Source organism: Ornithorhynchus anatinus, chromosome 17, assembly GCF_004115215.2.
Source record: "Ornithorhynchus anatinus isolate Pmale09 chromosome 17, mOrnAna1.pri.v4, whole genome shotgun sequence".
Lineage (NCBI taxonomy): Eukaryota > Metazoa > Chordata > Mammalia > Monotremata > Ornithorhynchidae > Ornithorhynchus > Ornithorhynchus anatinus.
The window spans coordinates 8,842,728-8,864,048 of NC_041744.1; the positions used below are offsets into that span (position 1 = coordinate 8,842,728).

At 43.2% G+C, this 21,321-nt stretch overlaps 1 protein-coding gene across 2 annotated transcripts in view; it reads left to right on the forward strand.

Moving 5' to 3' along the window:
* NUFIP2 (nuclear FMR1 interacting protein 2) overlaps nucleotides 1–21,321 on the forward strand; it is a 30,331-nt gene that overhangs the window by 6,683 nt on the left and 2,327 nt on the right. The window contains exons 2-4 of one of the 2 annotated variants that reach the window (XM_029082693.2): nucleotides 638–2,356; nucleotides 11,469–11,501; nucleotides 14,360–14,414. In XM_029082693.2, the coding sequence (XP_028938526.1) occupies nucleotides 638–2,356; nucleotides 11,469–11,501; nucleotides 14,360–14,412 (1,805 nt within the window). In that variant the 3' untranslated portion in view covers nucleotides 14,413–14,414. Of the gene's footprint in view, nucleotides 1–637; nucleotides 2,357–11,468; nucleotides 11,502–14,359; nucleotides 14,954–21,321 lie in introns of those variants that run through there. The other variant, XM_001510405.5, reaches the window with a different exon arrangement.

A 21,321-nucleotide genomic window follows, 5' to 3' on the forward strand; every position in this document is an offset into this window, starting at 1 on the left:
ACTGACCACCAGGAGATGATCTAGAAGTGTGGTCTTTATTGTTTTGGGAATTACTATCCTGTCTTTGAGTCCGTAGGGTTTTCTAATGCTCTGTCTCTGAGACTGAACAGTTTTTCTGGGTTTCAACTCACTGTTAAATAGGAAAGAATGTATAAGTAATGATGGTAAATCACTGGGAATGTTTTCAGAAATGCACCTGAGTCAAATGGAGAGGACTGAGTTTTGGAGACACCCAGTTGTGTAGGTAGCTTCTTATTAGTCTTTTGAGTCTTCTCCCGCAAGATTGCTCTTGACTGGCCTTCTCCTTGGCTCTTCCGCCCTCTGATATTGATCGGGTAGAGACTTTGGGGCATATGCAGGATAGCCCCCAGCATCCATGCTGGTTTCCAGTAGGCAATACATTTCCCTTTGGCCTTTTTGTGGCAGCTTAGATCTGGTTTTAATGTTCAATCCATTGTACTTCTGGCACACTTACTATGTGTAGAGCACTGTACTAAACACTTGGGAGAGTACAAAATAAAGTTCTAGACACAGTCCCTGCCTAACATTCCATTCCCTGTGAGAATCGACCCACTCGGTTAAAGTTAAGATGATAAAAAATTTTTGGTGTCTCTTCTATTTTTACCACCCCCTCCAGGCTATGGCGAAATAAATGGTAATGCTGGAGATGTACCCAAGAGCCTGGGCTCCGACGAAGCCACCAGTCCTATTTCCAGGGTACTCAACGGCAGCCAGCAAGCTGCAGACACTAACTTAAACCCAAAGCAGACTGTGAAGACCAGTACCCTGGGAAAAGCGGGACTTAAGACCAAGAATTTCATTCAGAAAAACAGTATGGACAAAAGGAACGAAAAGTCTTACGACAGCAAATCTAGAGAAAACCCATCCATAGACAAGGCCGAGGCAGTATCTATTCCAAATGGCGTCGTGACCAATAACGCCAGCTACATCACTAACGGTTACGTAGGCAAAGGGGCAGACAATGATGGGAGTGGGTCTGAGAGTGGATATACTACCCCGAAGAAGCGGAAAGCCAGGCGCAACAGTGCCAAGGGTTGTGAAAATCTGAATTTACTGCAGGACAAAATAATGCAGCAGGAGATCGGCGCCCCTTCCTCCTTAAAGCAGGGACTTGACGGTTTCAAGCCCGACTACAACGAGCCGAAGGGAAACCGGATGGATGGTTCCAAGCCCCTCTGGAAGTACGAACCCGGGGCTGGGGGACTGGGCCGTGGGAAGCTTGGAATTGGGGACATCCTGCGCAAAAACTCCGATGCCAAACCCGGGATGAACAGCAAAAAGTTTGAGGACCGGCCCAAGGGAAAGCACGCAGCTGCCGTGGCCTCCAAAGAGGACTCGTGGACCCTATTTAAGCCGCCTCCGGTTTTCCCAGTGGACAACAGCAGCGCCAAGATCGTTCCGAAAATCAGTTATGCAAGCAAAGTGAAAGAGAACCTCAACAAAGCAGCTCAGAGCTCATCGGTCTCCCCATCGTCCTCCTCATCCTCCTCTTCGTCATCTACTGGGGAGGCCCAGGCTCAGACGTCGAGCCGCCTGTCCCAGGTCCCCATGTCCGCTATGAAGTCTGTTACTTCTGCCACTTTTTCCAACGGGCCGGTCTTAGCGGGGACCGACGGAAGCTTGTATTCTCCCGGGACCCAGCCACTGCTCGCCGCCGCTGCTAGTACTGTACCACCCGTGCCTGGGGTCGACTCCGTCCTCCAGGACACGAGTATCACCTCGGCAGCCGTGGAGCAAATTAAGTCTAGCCTTTTTATCTACCCTTCAAATATGCAAACTGTGCTTTTGGGCACGACACAGGTGGCTCTGCCCACTCAGACAGATCAGCAGAATCTGGGGGATATCTTCCAGAATCAGTGGGGTTTGTCGTTCATCAACGACCCGAGCGCCGGCCCTGAGACTGGCCCCGGGGAAGCCACCGATCATAAAATGATGGAAGTGACATTTCAAGGGGAATGTCCAGCCGCTTTGGTTTCACAGGGTGCTGAAATAATTCCCTCAGGACCCGAATACCCTGTGTTTCCCAAGGCTTATGAGCTGGATAAACGGACTAGCCCCCAAGGTCCAGGAAGCGTTCTAAAGCCGGGGACTACTAGTGAGGGGGAAGCCTTTTCCTCGGAGCCCAGTCACACGGGGGATCTGCCCAAAGCAGACCCGGGTAGCCAAGGTGCTTTAGTGTTTCTCTCGAAGGACTATGAGATAGACAACCCTCTGGGCTCTCCTTCGAACACTTTGTTAGCCTCCGCCAAAGAACAGAGGTACCAGAGAGGCCTAGAAAGGAAAGATAGCTGGGGTTCTTTTGACCTGAGGGCTGCTATTGTATATCACACTAAAGGTAAATGTGTCTGTTTTTTTTCCCCCCCCTAAGGAATTTGCTCTTATAGAGGAAGCCTTTCTTTCTCCCCCCAGGTGTAAAATGATTACAATTTAGGTATTATTTTAAGGCCATCACGTAAGTAATGGTATGTAGTGATCTAGCCCAGCGCTCAGTTCAGTGCTTGGCACAATAGTGAGGGTTTAATAAATACGATTAACAATTATTATTGTTATTAATAAGCATTTATGGTGTGCTATACTGGATAATCTGATCAGACACGGCCCCTGTCCCACACTGGGTTCACAGACCAAGAGGGGTGGAAAATGGGTATTATATCCCCATTTTAAGGTGAGGAAACTGAGGCCTAGAATAGTTCAGTGGCTTGCTTGAATTCACCCTGTGGGCAGGTGGTAGAGGTGGAATTAGAACCCAGGTCTCTCCATACCCACCCCCCTGCTCTTCCCACCAGGGACATGCTGGAATTGAAAGCAAAACAGCTGAAAACTTTTCCATGGCAATCAGAGTGGGTAAGCAACCAATGGAGAAACATTACCAGGTTTTCCCTATGGACTGTTGAGAGGATAAAGTGGTTCAGAGCCTAGTTGCCCACCTGCTTTATCTCTCTCCTCTTAAGAGGAACGTGCAGCAGGCATATGGTTTACTTAGGGAATCCGGCTAGCACCTCCTGCCCTCTTAAAAAGCTGAGAGGAAAAATAATTGGCTTAATGGAACTGCCACTCCTCTCTTGCCTCCTTTGTACAGTACAATTTTCCCTTATGTCTTCTATCATTTTTGCCTTTAATTCAACATACCAAAATCCCAGGCTAGGAGCAAATCCTCTGTGTTCGACAGGCAAGGTGGCTGAAACCCAGGGTTCTGGCACATCTATATATGTCTATGTAGATATATATAAACTAGCTTCACCTATAGAGCAACATCCTGCGGTGCTAAAATCCCAGGTGATTTAGGTGATTTTAAAAGTATGTAGCTGCTTAACTTCCTGAGAAAGAGCTCCCCACATTCTGGAGAATGTGCTTCTTTTTGCTCTCCCTCTCCCTGTCATAAGAGACCCAAAGGTCTCTTATGAAGATGTTCACTAGCTGCTCATCCACAGTCACACTGAATGAAATTAGAGAAGCAGTGTGGCTTAGCCAGAGAACCCTGAGTTCTAATTCTGACTCCACCACTAGCCTGCTTTGTGACCTTGAGCAAGTCACTTTACTTCTGTGCCTCAGTTACCTCATTTGTAAAATAGGGCTCACAGTCTATGAGTCCCATGGACCTCAGTTGTGTCCAACGTGATTATCTTGTATCTACCCCAGCAATTCATACAGTGCCTGGCACATAGTAAGTGCTTAACAAATACCATTTAAAAAAATTATATTGTATCCAAGTCCTTAGTTCAGGAAGGCATGCAGTAAACACTTAAATACCATAGAAAAATGGTTTGTACGGATCCCATACCTCCATGAAGAGGATTCTGCCAGGCCCTTCCGGAGCTGTAGGCCACAGTTCCCCTCGCCCTTTCATTCCTAAATGAATGAAATTTATTCCTAAGTGAATGAATAGGTCCAAGGCAGAAGCAAGTAAATAACAGATAAGTACCCGGCTGCTGAGGTAGCTGATAGAGTGGCCTGTTGGAAAGTTATGGGCTTAGGGGGTGGGGAGGAGGAGAAGGGATCAATCTGGGGAAATCATCTGTGAAGGTATCTCTTTATTGGAACAGTCTAAATTCTTGGAGGTTCCTAGCTTGCAGTATTCCATTTGGGAATCACTGCCTTGGTGAGAACCTTGCAGGTAAGAGAATCCTGCCCATATTCATAACTGTAGTATTTTTTCCACTTTCATACACTGTACTAAGCGCTGGGGTAGATATAACATAGCTAAATCAGACAATCCCTGCCCCACATGGGGCTCCTCTCTAAGAGGGGCCAGGTTGGAAATTCTGGGCTCCGTCAATGCTTGACTGCTGAGGCTTAGGGAGGAGGGTCCCTACGTCCAGAAAGGAAAGGGGCACTCTGATCTGTGTGTGAGCAGCTAGTGAGGGGAAGGAGGCTTCAAACTTGGCCTGACAGATTAGCACCAAAAATTTGGGAAACTTCTCCCAGTTGATCCAGCCTCTGTCCAGTGGACTGTGAAGAGTGTGATCAGCATTCCTTGCGACTGGCTCACCTTGAGTTACGGGCTCAGGGCAAGAATAGGGTGTACAAGACCTGGGAAGCCGGTTCTGATTCATGGGACCTTTTGTGATCTCTTATCCGTGACCTTATTTTGGGGATAGTCACTGCAGCGGCTCCTTTTGGTTCCTGGAGTGTACCACACCCTGGTCACCTCCGGGTGTTGGTTTTTGAGAGCTGGGGAATTTAGCTAGCAGGTTTTTCAATTCCCAGGGGCCCTGTCTGTTCCGGCAATGAAGCTGGGTCAACTGTGGACCAGTGACTTAGTGGAAAGAGCACAGGCCTGGGAGTTGGAGGAACTGGATCCTAATCCTGGCTCCTCCCCTTGTCTGCTGTGTGACCTTGGGCAAATCACTTCACTTCTCTCTGCCTTAGTAACCTCATTTAATAATAATGATGATGGTATTTGTTAAGCAGTGCTTACTATGTGCTAAGCACTGGGAGAAATACAAGGTAATCAGGTTGTCCCATGTGGGGCTCACAGTCTTAATCCCCATTTTACAGATGAGATAACTGAGGCACAGAAAAGTTAAGTGACTTGCCCAAAGTCTCACAGCTGACAAGTGGCAGATCCGGGATTAGAACCCACGATATCTGACTCCCAAGCCCAGGCTCTTTGCACTAGGCCACACTGCTTCTGCTTCTCATTTATAAAAAATGGGATTAAGACTTTGAGCCTTATATGTGGGACATGGGGACTGTGGGTGTCCCGATTAACCTGTATCTGTCTCAGCACTTAGTGTAGTGACTGGCATTTAAGAAATACCACAAAAAAAAAATCAGAAACAACATTTTCAAGGCCTTGTAATTAGAGTTCCACTTTGCCACTTTCCAGCTCCAGAAGCCAGGCAGTACAGCTGAGGCAGGAGGGGACATTGGATTCCCCCTTGAGTCTATATGTAGGAGAAAGGAAAAGGGCCATCTTTGTGTTGCCCTTAAGACTGGGGCTCAGAATTATTTGGATTTTAAGGCAAAGGATACATTTTATATTCTTGAAACAGCTGTTATGTACCATGCAGTTATGCCAGATCCCCTTCATACAATTCACTTGTATCTGCCCCGCTGAGAGCTATTTTAGTGCTAATTGGAAAATTATCGGAATCTGCTTTGAGTTCCATGGAAGAGAGGCACCAATACCCTGTTAATATTGGTTTTAAGTAGTAGCTAGAGTTATGTATTCTGTCAGTAACTTCCGTAGTCACCCATTAGATTTCCTTGCACAAAGTAACTTAATTATCCGCATTAGAAATACTTTTTGCAATAGTGAAGAGCAACTGAATATGAAGAGACCTTCTCTTTCTATAACAATCTAATGTACTATATTTATTAGGCCCTTACCATGAGCTAAGTCCTGGAATAGATACAAGATAATAAAATCAGGCATAATTCCAGTCCCATACAAGACTCATAATTTAAGAGGTAGGGAGAAGCTGGTGGTCTTATTCTCAATTTAAAGGTGATGATAATTATGGTACTTAGGTATTTACTGTATGCCAAGCCCTGTTATAAATGCTGGGGTAGATACAGGTTAACCAGGTTGGACACAGTCCCTGTCCTGCGTAGGGCTCAGTCTGCATAGGAGGGAGCAGGATTAAAATCCCATTTTACAGATGAGGTTAACTGAGACACAGACTTGCCCAAGCTCATACAGCAGACATGTAGCAGAGTCAGTATTAGAACCCAAGTCCTTTGGCTCCCAGACCTGTGCTCTTTCCACTAGGCCAAGCTCCTTCCAAGTTTCTGAGGAAACTGAGGCACAGGGGTGGTAGCTCATGGTCATACAGACCAATAGTAGAGCTGGGACTAGAACCCAAGACCAACTGATCCCCAAGCCCATACTCTTTCAACCAGCTACCTCACCTTATAAAATATTTTAGATTGGATAAGCTGCTTTAAAAGATTCTTGCTGTACGTGGCTTTTTCATAGTCATACATAAAGGGGGTAGAAAAATGGGAGTTTAAATATTCAAGTCCTACAGTGTAATCAAGCTTGAAGTTTAATTTCACATTTCTCTAGTCCTTAGTACTGAGTGCTCCCTGAAACGTTACTGATGGAGCCCCAAATCTAGTACACTTCTAAAATTGTAACCTCATTAACATGTACCTGCTAAGTAGGTTACTTACCCATTTTTCAGAGTTTGACACACACTTCTGAAATTTGCAGGATTGGACTTGTCAAGCCAGAAATGTCCTAGGCTTGTGGGGGCCCTGAATGTCTTTCAAGCAACACTTAGTAAATGTAATGATAGAGAAATAATTGTATATGAGGCCTTGCAAAATAATGGACCCTAGGTATAGGCTAAAACAGACTTTCAACATCAATTAGCTACTACCTCCCAAACTACTCACAGAGCAGAAGCCTTGTGGCATCAGTCTGAAAGGAGGCCATTTTTCTTCTCCATTAATTTTCAACTTTGCCACCCTCGCTTTGCAGAATTTTTTTTCAACCCATGGGGGAAACTGGCACCCAGGTTAAGTAGGAGCAGAGCTTCTGGGCTCTGGAAATGGTACATGTATGTGGCAGTTCTTTCCAAGTTGTATTTTTAAACTACTGTGAGCCCCCTAGGGCAGGACCCATGTTTTGTTTTCTTACCCAGGGCCTTGGTATGCATTTTGTCACACCACCTTGGCCTTAATACAGATGAAGGAAGGAGAATATGTAGATATAGGTTAGCAGAGCAGCCTAAGAAAAAGGTAAAGAATGCTCTCTTGGAAAAGCTTATTTACCTGGTATATTGATCAGTCTTTTAATTAACCTGCTCTTTGGGCTTCCCCAATTTATGCTCTGGTCTACGGAGTCTTTTGTGGTTCAGCTCCAACTGATGTTGGTGGAGTTGGAGTCTTCTTGAAGTAATGGTGTTGGTGAGTTTATTCTCTTGTGCCTGCTCCCAAGCTTGTCCTGGACTCATTGGTGGGAGAGTTTATTTTCAGTATAGAACATTATGGCAAACTAAAACCTGTGGGCCTCTTTAAATGGCCCGGAGCAACTTTGTCTAATCAAATTGTGAAAAGGGATTTTGACGGATGAAGGGTCGAATGATGAGTCAATTAGTGAATGGGTGATCTGAAATGAACTGATGTGGTGATCCGTAGTACCTTGGAGAAATCCAGATTTATGTCTCCTAGTTAGGTTGCATAGGAATGACAACTAGAGGGGAAAAAAAAACCACACAAGTTCATTATTTCCTGCCACTTGAGTTGATTTTTCTCAGCTGCTACCCTGTCCCTCATGGGAAGAAGCAGTAGGATAGTGTGGTATTGAGCATCAGCTTTCAGTTAGAGGTTTTCTAGCTGAGAAACAACAGCAGAACTCAGCCAAGGATTTTGAATTTTTTGTGGTTGTGGTGTTGGCTTGGAAATTGAAAGAATACCTTTGAATTAAATATTCTCTTCCTTGAGGGGCTTTAGTGATACCAAATTCTGATTTTAGTTTTGCAGATGTTCTTGTCAGCTGCAGAGGAGCAATTGCACTACCAAATTCTAACCTGGGCTTTCTTTTGCTTAAATGGAGTGGAGAGGGGAGGGTCGTCACTCTTATTCACTGGAAAATAAAAATCCCTAGGTTTAGATCGGCCATTCTGGTTTTAGTGGGTTTTGTTGTTGAGGAGCACGTGTTAGGCTAGGTGAGAAACTTGATGTAGCTAACTACTTTAGGAATTAGGGAGTCTGCCATTGAGAAAGGCGAAATACCTTGGGGAATTTGGAAATTGGTCAGATTTTTGGATGTGGACCACAGGCTCGATCTTAATATAAGGATTTGGGGAGGGGGCCGCCCTAGGCCTGGGGAACTGGAATCGACTGGGAAGAGCAGCAGAAACCACATCGCCCTTCCTGCCTGGGCGCTCTGGGAGCAGACTATGGATTTGTTTTTGTTTTCTGCTATGCTTTTTCTCAATTATGGGTAGCAAGTTAGAGGAATGTCCTTTTTGGTTTTCAGAATTATAGTTTTCAGAGCATCCCAAAGCAGATGCAGGGTACACTTCACCCAGCACACAGCCAAGCAGGGATGCGTCTAGTTTAATCTTAAAATTAAGTCTGACTTTGTCGTCTGCCGTGACTCTGCCTTTTTTAAAAAACAAAAAAACAAAAAACTTAACGGTAGGAGGGAAGCTGGTTCATTTCTGATTGAAGGCAGTTTCCCCCAGAAAACTCAGAGGCCCCAAATGGGAGGTTTGATATTTCTTTGAAATTCATAGGGAAGCAGGGCAGATTGAATTGGGCACTTGGTCCACAATTTCCTGGCCACTGGCACTACTGAGTCACACACATCAATCTACTCAGGTGTGGCAAACGCTACACATACTTCTCACCCTGCTAGGTAAACTCTGAAGAAGGAAGAAGCAGCCTGAGAAGCAGTGTGGCCTAGTGGATAGCGCACAGGCCTGTGAGTCGAAAGGATCTGGATTCTAATCCGGGCTCTGCCCCTTGTCTGCTGTGTGACCTTGGGCAAGGCACTTGACTTCCTTTGTGCCTTAGTAACCTCATCTGTGAAATGGGGATTAAGACTATGAGCCCCATGTGGGACAGGACTGTATCCAACCTGACCCCCTTGTATCTACCCCAGTGCTTAGTACAGTGTCTGGGACATAAGTGCTGTATTAATGCCATTATAAAAATTGCATAGGGAGTTTGCACCTGAGGCCAATCAAAAACATTGCTCTGCGCTTAGTAAGCGCTCAGTAAATACCACTGACTGAACCAAGTTTTTTCTCTTGGATTGCATAAAAGGTGTCATTTGGGTTGGTCTAGGGAGGCTCTGACACTTTCTTGATGGGCTTCGTTGCCTTCAAAGAGCAATTTCTGTCTGGTCTCGCTCTGATAGCAAATACTTAACCTCCTGATTTGGGTTGTAGCTAGTCTAGTAAAGGCACAGGAGGAAATAGAAAGTAGCACTATCAATGATTAAGGGGATCAATCTAGCACTTGCTTTATTGCTCAGCCGGAAAGATGTTGTGCACTTGTTGAGTTTCCAGCTAGAGCCTTTGCATCTAAACTCTTCATGAGTTCGGTGTTTTAGCGACTTGAGTGGAAACTTGAAGGCATGATGTATTTGTAATAGAGACTGGCCTGAAGCCGCCCTCCCCATATCAAGAGGAGAATTGATTAAATTACCTAGAGAAAGCCAATCGGGGATAATTTGGGGTCACAAAGATACCTCCCCCCATTGGTTTTTTGTGATTGCCTTGAACAGAGCATTTGCCTCTGCCTTCATTTTATGTGTGAACAATTTGTCAAATACTTGTGTATTTTTGGGTGGTGCTGCCCCTCTTATTTCAGATGTTTAACTTGTACCTGTTCACTGTGGTGGGTTAAGAAAAATCCCCTTTTTCCTGCTGGAAATCCTTGTGCTGAATCTTATTTTTTAAGTGCTGGTGAATTATTTTTGGTCAGATATCTTTCCTAAATTGTATCTTTAGGAAAAGGAGAATTTGATTTTGTCCTCTGTGGGACAGCTTTGGCAAATAGTTGATTCTATTAGCCTAGTACAGTATCATCCACTTGACTGCAAAATTCTATTAGCCCTTTTATACTGTTTATTGTGCTACATTTGTATTTGCATTAATCTGATTCCTTTTCCAGATACGTCTCTGTATCCTTAAGCAAACTGGTCCTTAATTTGTGACACAGAATAGTCCTCAAGCCTGGAGTCTTTTATTAAGTGTCAGTGTGTCCAGGGTGCTTCTTGGGATAAGGCCCCGGGAGACCTGTAGAGGCCTTTAGGAGTTGTGTAGGGGCCTTGGGAAAAGGCGCTATAAGGAAAAGATGGAGAGAAGGAAATGAGCCCAGCTCGAGAGAATCCATCAAGTGAATACTAGTATATTAAACGCCTCCTGGGTGCAGAGCACTGTGCTAAGGCAAGGGGAAGCAAGGTGGCCCAGTGGAAAGAACACCGGCCCAGAAGTCAGAGGCCCTTGAGTTCTAAATATTGGCTCTGCCACTTGTCTGCTGTGGGACCTTGTGCAGATCACTAACTTCTCTGTGCTCAATTACCTCATCTGTAAAACAGGGATTAAGACTGTGAGCCCCATATGGGACAGGGATCGTGTCCAATCTGAATGATTAGTTTGTAACTATCCCAGCGCTAAGTACAGTGCCTGGCACATAGTAAGTGCTTAACAAATACCATTTAAAAAAAAAAAAGCAAGCATTAGAGGAGCAATCCTTGAAGGCTTGTGATTTTTCTTCAAAAGCTCAAGAACCTTTGCCCTTTATTAAAAGGCAGCCAAGAGATACCTATGAAATATTCTGTTGTACAAGCGAAACCTGTAACTACTTGCTGGTTTCTTAAATGATTTCAAATCAAATTCTGCTGTAACATCTGTTCGTTGAACAGCTCATATTCAGAATGGAGTTTGAAAATCATATTGGACATGGGTCCCCAAGATTTTTCATAAAGACCGGAGTTTGTGTGAGTGCGATTCACAGAAATCTCCAAGAGCGGTACTCATGCCTTGTGTTTATTTGGCCACCTGATGCTTTAGTCAAGAGAAGGGCTGTTTTGTGCACCTCATTCCAACCTTCTGACTTGGGTAACGGGGCACGGTGAGAGCGTAATCTAATCCCGGCTTAGTTACTTGTCTGCTGTGTGACCTCAGACAAGTCGCTTCTCTATGCTCAGTTACCTCATCTGTAAAATGGGGATTCAGACTGTGAGCCCCTTGTGGGACATGGACTGTGTCCGATCTGATTAGCTTGTATCTATCCCCCACTTAGTAAAGTACCTGGCATATAGTAAGCACTTTAAAAAAAAATAACATCTAAAAAAAAGACTGCATTTATAACTACCTTGTTTTGTTAGAGCTTCATACATATCATATCGCCAGGGAAACTGAAGTCTTTTGCTTCAGTTGAGAAATGCTCTCCGACCCTGTATCGTGAACGCAAAAGCATGAATTTCTCTGCTTGATATGTTGGGCGTGTGCAGTAACACTTTGCGTATTTTCTCTCTGCAGAAATGGAATCCATTTGGAATTTGCAGAAGCAAGGTAAGGACTAAAAACGAAGTAGAATGGGAATTGGGGATTGATTCTCTGGAGGGTCTGGATGTACCTCTGCTGACTTTTTCACTATGAGGCTTACCGTCACAGGGTACTTGTTACCACACAGGAAGGGCTGAGAAAGAGCAAATGGAGACTAGATTAGGTCATTCCTGAGGTTTGCGTCAAAGCAGGAAATTTGAATTTATTTGAATTTATCCCCATTAGTGCAGGCAGTTTTGGATTATCTGCGTAGATGAGAGGTTTTTCCCCCTTAGGAATTGTGAGTCTTCCAGGCTCAAAGCGTTCCCAGCGGAACATGCCTCTGATGTGCTTTGAAGCTTGCGGGGTTCTCCCCACTTGCTCCTCCCCACCTGCTTGGCTTACTGCATTGTCTGCCTCAGTGGTTGCAGTGGGGCCTGCGGTGCTTTGAAGTACTCCCTGGGGTGCACAAATGTTGATAATCTCTGGTCTCAAAATCTAACAATTTCAGCACCTTCTTTCAAATTTTCCCAGAAGTGCCAATGGTGGCAAAGGTCACTGATTTTAAAAAAAATTTTTTTTTTTTACTGCAGTTTTTGGCATCTTTCTGAGCATCCTATGATAGAGGTGCTAATAAATGCTGTTGATGAAGAACAAGCCTTGTAATTACCAAACTGGCTGGGAGCAACAGGGCCTAAATAATCCCCAAAGTGGTTTCTGAATAATTGAGGTGCGGTTGTATTTAAACCAGGAAATAATAGTCTGAATCAATTGTGGCGGACAATAAGAAACTGAAAAGCTTTTAAATAGCCTAGTTTTTCTTCTTTTTTCTAAAGCGGAAGATAGGCTTTCGGTATTTTTATTAAACATTTAGTTTTGTATCAACTTTACAGTCGTATTGGGTGTGAGCCCCTGGAAGGACAAAGTGACCCTATGTAAAAGAATAGCCAAATTGGGGACCAGCCCACTGGAGCCCTGGACCATCGAGAGCCGTTTGAGGGTGGATGGGGAGGTGGTGTGAGATGAGGTGTTCAGAGATTGTAGGAGGGTGGTGGGAGGAGTGATTTAAGAATGAGCATCTGCCTCGAAACCGATACTGCTTCTGCCTCAGTCCTGCTGGCCTCAGAGCTGCCGACATGGAACAGAAGGGATAGAGGAGAAACGAGCAGATATCTCTCTCCTCCTTTTCACCAACATTTCCATCGCCAGATGTGCAGAGAGGCAGAGTAGATCTCCTCTCATTGCCACCCATTTTCCTCCACCACATAGGGTCCTGCACCAGGTCATTTGTCCTGGATCCTATACTGCCCTTCGGGTTAGTCAGAGTAATAATAGATTTTATCTTCAGGGTCTCATGCCCCTTGGTGCAGAGTTGAGAGAGCTACAGATGTGTGGATGTATTAGATTCTAGAACTCCTAGACTGAAAGTTGTCAAAGTTGAAAAATGCCACTCTGGCTGGATCAGGCTTAGCACAATTAGTTACCCCTTCCCTAGTTTAGGGACTCTGAAAACTACCTGTAGTTCTTTCTCTGGAAAGGTGTAGTGTTTTCATGCCATATGTAGATATTAACTTAATGTTGGGTAAAGATCAGAGTCTTCATGCTAGCTGGTTGTTGGGAGATATTCTGTCAGCATCAAGCTTGGCATTTAAACCTTCAGATGTTCTCTTAAGATTTCTCAAGGGGACTTGGGGGTCTTCCCAACAATGGGACTGTTTGAGTACTAGTTTGGATTTCTGGATGTTTTGAGGTTGCAGTCTTCCCTGTTCTTTTTCAGTTCGTGGCCAGATTCCCATTAATTTGTATCTAACAACATCATATTTCTTATCCATTTCAGTAAGGTATCTGCACTTGAATCTCTCTGCTTAATATATCCCAGATACTTATAGGAGAGAGATCAAGATATTCTTTCATTTTGCCTGTGGCACTGAAATGATACTTTGCTTCAGTTCATGGCTATACTTTCAAATATTTTTTTTAACCTAAATGTAATGCAGCATTCAAAGAGGGCAGCAAAAGTTGAATAAACTTGGGTTTATCAAACAGGGTTGCAATGCCCCCATTTGGTTTTTAAGCACTGTACAGAAAGAAGAAACAGCCTAAAAATGTGAATTCACCTTCAAGAGGGCTTAATGTTTATCAGGGTAGTAGCTTGGCTTAGTTTTATCCAGTCCATAGTAGAAGCGCTCAAAAGCCTTTGCTGCCATAAAGGCCATATCAGTGCTGTGTGTTTATTAAACATGCTGACATTTTTGTATTGCATTGCCATGTAATGTCATGATTCAAGGCAAAGGAAGTTGGGAATCAAGTCAGTAGTCTCAGTTTTCAAGGGAAACATGAAAAAAGATTTTTTAGAATGAATTTGGTACATCTGCCAAGAACTCCTCCCCTCCCGCCCCCACCAACATCTGGAATCTCGGGTGCCAGGTCCCATCCAAATAACCACTTCCAAGTTTTCCCAGATTGGTGACAATGAAGTTTAACTTGCAGTGTGAATGCCAAGTGCCCTTTATTTGCTACAGTCCCGTATTGAGGCTAATGTGGGAGCAAGCACTGATCTGCATGGAGTCAATTAGGCTCATGAATACACTGGCTAGAGGTGCGGTTGCTGGGAGTCCATTGAAACATTGCAACGCCTCTTTTGTGTGGAGGAAGTAGATCAGTGACATGTCAGTGCAAAGAGGAAACTGCCTTTTAAATTGTGGCAGTTTTCGTGAGAAAGAGGAAAATTTTGGTAACAAGCAGCTAAGTGTTCTTTCTGTTGTGGCGGATGAGGCTCCAGCTCCTGAGGTAGAGGGATTCAGAAGCAGAGAATTGTCTCATTTACCGTTGGCATGTTAAGCTTTACTCTGACTTTTTTTTTTCCTTCCCCCTCTCCTCTCCAGATCCAAAAAGGATAATCACTTATGATGAAGCCATGGATAGTCCTGATCAATGAAGGTAGCAGGACAGATTGCCTGTTCATAACCTTTCTTCAGCCTAAAGCAGTTCAAGAGGGACACGAGGCTTTTATGCTCCTTCTAGATCTTCAATGCCGCAGAGGAACCATAAGTAGAATCACAGGATAATATATACAAATATATATATATAAATATATATATATAGTTATTTAAAATAAAAAAGGCAACTGAAAGTAATTAGACTTCTTAAGGAATCAGAAAATATATTTCAAGAGACTACACATGGTTATTTAATCTCCGGTACTGAGTAGATTTTTCCCCCCCCCCTTTTTGTTTTAGTTTTTGTTTTTGTTTCAAAGAGTGAATGCAAGTGATTAACGAATGCAGACTCAATTCACAAGTGTGGTTCTGAAATTCTTGCTGTCGTCAACTTGGGCAACAAACGACCCACTGGAGAGGCAGTTCCACTTACAAGGTCCCTGTTTCTTGTTCTGTGACTGCAGCGCTACACTAATCACAGGGAACCCCGGACGATTTGATTCAACATCTCCCCTCCCTTTTTTTTTCTTTTTGTTTTTGTTGGGGTTTTTTTTTTTTTTTTTTTTTTGAAACCCTGTGAGAATGCTGGATAAACGCCTTGAAGTTTGCAAGGTTGCCTTTTCCGGAGAATATGATTCGCATGTCTTGCCAGGAGTAAAGCAGCCTACCTGGGTGCTGGGGAAAATTTTCCTTTTGGGAAGGTGGGGAGGGGGAGGTATTGGGGGAGGTGGGAGGTAAAGTGGGAAATGGGGTGGGGGGTGGGGAGGAAATTATAATTCTACAATTCTGAATTGGTGGCGTTAGAGATTGACTTGGCTTCGGTTACTCATTAGACACTCAAAACTGAAGATTTCATTTACGAGTGTCATTTTTAAAGACAAGGTGCAGAACAAGCAATCGGTTTAGGTATCTAATACAGCAAACCATGCTGTTTCCCACACTTTTATGTCCTTGTATAACTGGGAGCAAAAAAAGAATTACCCCCCGCTTTCTCAATTGGAGGTGGTCCAGATTTGCTCAGCCTGTCACTAACACTAAATGTGCTGTTTTTCTTTCTTGTTTTCCTTGAAAATCTGAAGAGAAACATTTACGTTCCTTCCTAACTCTCCTCCACCCTCACCTTTTGAGGTTTTGGTTTTTTTTTCCCCTCTTAGAAATCATTACAGAGAAAAGGCCTATGGGAGCCTTAGCTTCCATGTTCCCTCCCAGCCAGTGGGGAGGAAGTGAGATCCACCTGTGGAAGGCACCCTTTTATATTTTACTGCATTTGGTGTACTTCTCAGCTACTTTGCTTCTAGTTATATCTCTATTAAAGTATATTTTATTACAAAAGCAAAATGGGGGTTTTAGGAATGAAAATTTGAAGCGTTCATGTGGTGGAGAAAGGCCCCGTCCTGGCCACCAATCATATTGGAAATTTGAAATGTGTGTCAAGGGTTAACGTATAGGGGCATTTAGACTGACAGTTCTGAAAAAATTTGACTGTATCCTATAGGGCATTAGGGAAGAAAGTAACTTATTTGGGCTGACCCTCTTTGCTTAGATATATCCCAGTTTGTTTTTTTAAGTGCATGGGTTGTCTTGTTTCAGTTCATCATTAAGACTTTCCTTAAGGTGGTTTTGGAAGAAAACTGTCTTATTCAAAGTAGGATAAAGAAACTAAATACCTTTTTAAGTAAGCTGGTTTCAACCCTTAGTTTTGAAAAGAATGAACAAAGATTGCCAACTCCATTTTATGTAACAAGCTTTTTTATACATATATATATATATATATATATAAAAACTTATTGTATCAGTCCAGGTTCAAATACTTGTGTTTGGCGAGTTCCAGGATAGTTTCATTTCACCTGTAATCTGTATCACTTTTACAAATATTGTAATTTTCAAATGTATAATATGTTTACAGATATGCCCCTTCCCACCTCCCCAAACATCCAGTCTGCCGGTGTTATATTTGAATCCTTTTGAGTCTCTTGCCTGCTTGCCAAAAGCTAGGATGCTTCAACCTCTTATACAATTAAGAGGAGAGGCATCCTCGAGCTTTAAAGCGTTGAACAAACTGGAAAATGAAACTAATACTGAGGTGAAAAAAAAAATCTGTGTCTGTGTTTTTTAAATACATTTTTTAAATAAAAATAATCAAAAATTATAAGGCTGATAGAAAAGTCTCCAGTTTGTTTTACTGGTTTTAAAGTTCTGCTATGTGTCCTGTTGCCTTGTTACCAACCACTTGCCATTTTAGGGCCTGATTCCAAATCTTTGTCATTTTTGCTTGTTTAGGATATAAAGCTGCCCTAGCGCATGGTTTCCCCCCCCACCAAACCATTTTGCGGGGGTTTGGCGCAGGAGCAGAGTGAGAGCAAAAAATGAAAAAAAATTTAAAAAAAGAATCTGGCCCTCAGACTTTAGCAGTGAAACTCACTGTGGAAATTCTGCTTAGGGAACCTTCAAATTTCTGAAACAAATTACGAAAGACAAAATCATGTTTTAAAGTCAGTCAATCATTGGTATTTATTGAGTGCTTGCTATGTGCAGAGCACTGTACTAAGCGCTTGGGAGAATACAATATAACAGATAGCAGACACGTTCCCTGTCCATAATGAGCTAACGAGTGTACAGTCTCGGTTCCCACCTGACCCCCGTCTCTTAGCTCTGTCTGCTTTGGGGTTTGGCGGGGATAAAGGTAGGGATGCTTCTTTCTCCACATCTTGAGTTTTTAGGTCCCATTTCTAGAGCAAACATTTCCTTCTGACTTCCCCACTTGGAAAATTCTGTTGGTTGAATCATAGAACTGTGCAGTTAAGGCCTCTCTTTCTGGGAGCCTTGGTCTTCCCAGTTTTTAATAGAAGCAGTATTTCTGGGTATCAGGGTTTTGGGACTTTATTGCCTGGGGACAAGCAGGACCATGGGATAAACTTCCTTTGTGCTGTTCAGTAACACTTAAAACTCTCTTCTTGTCTACAGTCTTTCTCCTTAAGTCCACACACAATTCTTTCCAGAGCACTTATTAAAAGAAAATCTTAAGAGTTAATCTGTCTTCTGATGATTTTTGTGTAATCTTCTGAAAGTTTAAATTCAACCGTAATTAATTTAGTACACTGAAATAATGCTAATGTGTTACTGTTGCATACAATGACTTTTTTCCTTCAACTCAGAGTATTAGTACTGTAGCATAAACCAAATACAGTCTAGAAGGGATGCATGGTGCTATCCCTCCATTCTAAGGACTGAAAATGGTGTGTTTGTGTAAATGTGCGCGTGTGTGTATGATGGGGGGGAGATAGAATCGAAAAGGGGGGATGAATGTGTGCTCAAAAATGTTATTGGTATTCAGAGAAAGAACGTATATTTATTTTGTGCCATTTGTTTTCATTACATAGTCAGGTGGTTTTTGATCCTAAAAAAGAGTAGTATTTGAAAAATGGCACTAAGAATGAAACCGTGACCTATTTTTTTAAATAGCTATGAAGATACTAATTGAGGGTGAAGATTTCTTTTGAAATCTGTACTTTGATCGTAGGTTCCTGCTTCACATGCCACTTTTCCTCTCCATTTTTTAAAAATTCCTGTAGGTGTTAAGTCATTTTTCTTTTCCCCTAAAAGAGATGGGGTGTGTGTATCCTCTTTCTTTCTTCCCTCCCACCCTTGTTTTGCTGAACTGAAGTTACTCATCCAGCTTCTCTCATCTTCCCTCCGTCACCCCAGCAAAGTGACTGGCTTCACTTTAGGGTTATGAAGTAGCTCATCTGGCAGACTAATTTTTTTCCCCTCCCTGGGGAAGAACATCCAATAATCAGGAGTTCTGCTTTGAGTGTGTTGTTGTCTATTTAAAAAAAACCCACAAAACCCCAAACTGGCTAATGGGCTCTCTTCTCCAATCTCTGGTGTTTCAGAGCTTACCTATCTCTCTGAAACATCTATTCAGCCAGTCACCAATCATGGAAAATCTGAAAACTTCGGTGGTGAAAAAAAAGCTGTCAGTCATCACAGTCCTGGTTGGGGGTGAGAGGAACACCAGAAATCTCAATGAAGTCCCTGAGAGTAACCTGTGTAGCTTTCCACAAGGAGGTATATGCTCCTTCAGGAAATGGTCACCCAGGGCAGACAATGAACCCATTTTAAACCACCCATCCAGTGCTCTGCCTTTTTGCCTTTTTACAATTGCTGTGAATTTTTAATTTTAGTGCAGAAAAGACATTTTGTGTAAAATTGCAAATAATGTGCGCTGCATGACCCTGTGTTGCAATCTGGAGAGAGTGTCCCCCTGTAGCTGTCCCGTCAGCTCTGTGAGGAGGGAGTCCTCGAGCCTGTGTATGTGTGGAGAGGGGAATTAGATGGCTGCTTTCCACAAGCTGTGACTGTGGCTACCATTTAGGAACCTGCCTTGTAAATAGTTGGTAGCCGTTAGCAGTAGAAGCCTTGATTCCCCGAATTCAGACAGAACTGTTTCAAACATGGCTGTTGCAGGACAGGGTGTGTGGCCAGTAAGTGGTTGTGTGTGTGTGTGTGTGTGTGTGTGAGAGAGAGAGAGACTACATCTGGCTGAGTGCTGCACCAGTGAATTTGTACAGGGCTGGGGCTTTCAGGATTCACCCTAGGTTTTTTTCATTTTTTTCCCCCTCCTGCATATTTAATTTCTTGTAATTTTTGAAGGGCTGTTTACAAGACAAGTGAGGTGGGCGGGGGAGCAAAGTGGTTTAAAGCTGCTAAAAGTTCTCAGAAGCACATGTTGGAATGACCCCTCTGAAGCCAAGGTGACCCATTCAGCCAGGGGTTTTAGGATAAGTCACATTATTACCCTAGAGTCAAAAGTTTGTACCCTCTGGTTAAGTGCATCAGACCCACCATGAACCTGGACTGATACAAAGACTGGGAAAGTCACATGGCTCCTTTCAGTTGCACTGCATTACTGAGCTTAATTACAATTTGCACAATGTCTTTTGCCACCAGGGTAACGCTGCCCCTTTTTAGCCTGTTTGACATCCTTAAACACTTTTCTGTTGGAGAGCAGTTGGGTGCCAGAGGGTGGGGAGGAGTGTGTGGTTATGTGGGTATCTAGGGATGCGAGCGTAACAATTAGTCATGCATTTTGGGAGCATTAAGTGATGGAAGGCCTTGTAAAGTATGTCAACCCCACGTGTGCTGGGATGTGTGTTTTCCCCTTTACTCTTAATCGGAAAGCTTCACCTGTGTCCTGAGCTCTAAAGCCATTTTGTAACATTGCAGTATACCTTTTCTATAGCCTTATTAACAAGTACAGTTGCATTTTAAAGAAAGTTTTAGTCGGTTTCATTTCGCCTCTTTCTGTGGTATGAACATTGTACTCTGCAAGCCTACGAACTCTTAACTAACTAGTGTAGAACTTGCAGTTTCCTGCTAGCTTTCCATACAAGTCTTTCCTCAGGTGCTAAATAAGGGGTTCCAAAAAACGGATACTGCTTAGGAATTTCTGCTTTATTCTTAAAATACATTTTTTCCCCCATAGGTGTTGTAAAGATTCAGTATTTTAACAAGACTGGTTCAGTTGTTTTAATATGTAAATAGTGTGTCTCTTTAGTTGCCCCCTGTCATTTAAGTCGAATTTTTTTTCTTATCCGTTTGGAGAAGCATCCGCTTGTGACCTTGACATTTCATTAAGCATTGCTGCATATAAGAATGAAACTACAAAATGTTCATGTCTTGGATTGATGCTACTGCTGCTATGAGTAACTGAAAATCAAGACTGTGATGCACTTTTTACATGACCATATTACCGTAGTACTTTTATCGGTTGCTTTAACCCCTTTCCCGGAGTACAGCCACTAACTGTAAGAGTGAATAGAAATTGTTACTGTATCCTGGAGGAGGGGGATGAAAGGACCACTTTTCAACAAAGAAATGCAAACTGTGCTTAAAATCACCACTGCAAACAAATTCCCCAAGTCTGTAACTGAATCCTATTCTTCCGTCAATTTGCCTAGGGAAAGGAAGATGGATAAAGATAGTTCTAAAGAGCAAAAGAAGTAGGATTTTGGCGTGCCCGTCATAGGAAAGCAAAGACTTTAAAAAACTTAGCTTTTTGCAATCAAATAAGAATTCAGATGGATTGGGCATAAAAAAAGGAAACCATGTAACCAGTCCTCTAGCCCATCAGATCGCCCCCCGCCCCCGCAAAACAACCGTCACCACCCTTGCTGTTTTTAGTTGCCTATTGAGATAAGTCTGGAAATTGACCCAGTAGCATCAGACAAAGATTGGTCTCCATCTCTGCATCCCTCCATAATTGAGCAATGTCAGCAAAAGAGATGGGGAGTCAGAGCATGGATCTGAGATAAAGGAAAGCCCCAGGAGGAGCCCCTTCTATCCAACAGCATTAGTGTCTTAGAATCAGCACATTCTGGCATGCTTTGGCGGTGCTTGTCTAGACTGCTTGCATCTTGCTTCTAACTAAATGTGTGCCTGCCAAAACCTCTGAAGACTTTCAGTGGGAGTTGGCGAGGGGCAAGAACGTTTCTTGAGCCTAGAAAGGAGTGAAGAGAAAATTTAATGAAACTTAAATTAAGACCTACTGGGCGGGGAAATAGCTACACTCCCTGCCCCAGTAAGGATAGAACACATGGCCCAGAGCAATCTGGTCAGATGTTTTTGGAGAATGGTTAAAGCCCTTGCATATGGTATGGAAATATTGCAGAGCTAACAGCTTCCTTTATTCAGCATATTTTCTTTATTTTTAGCCACTTTTCTGTTTTTATGTCAATATGCCTTGCATGGGTAATCTTAGACAAAAACAAACCTGTTGGAAAGATCACTTAGCAGGGTTGGAGCTCTGTGCTGGATGATTCTTTTCAGTGTATGTGGTAGTGGTCCTGGAGGGGAGGTGCAGGGAGGGTAGATTCTTTAGGTTGATTGAAGATCCCATTCCAATCTGG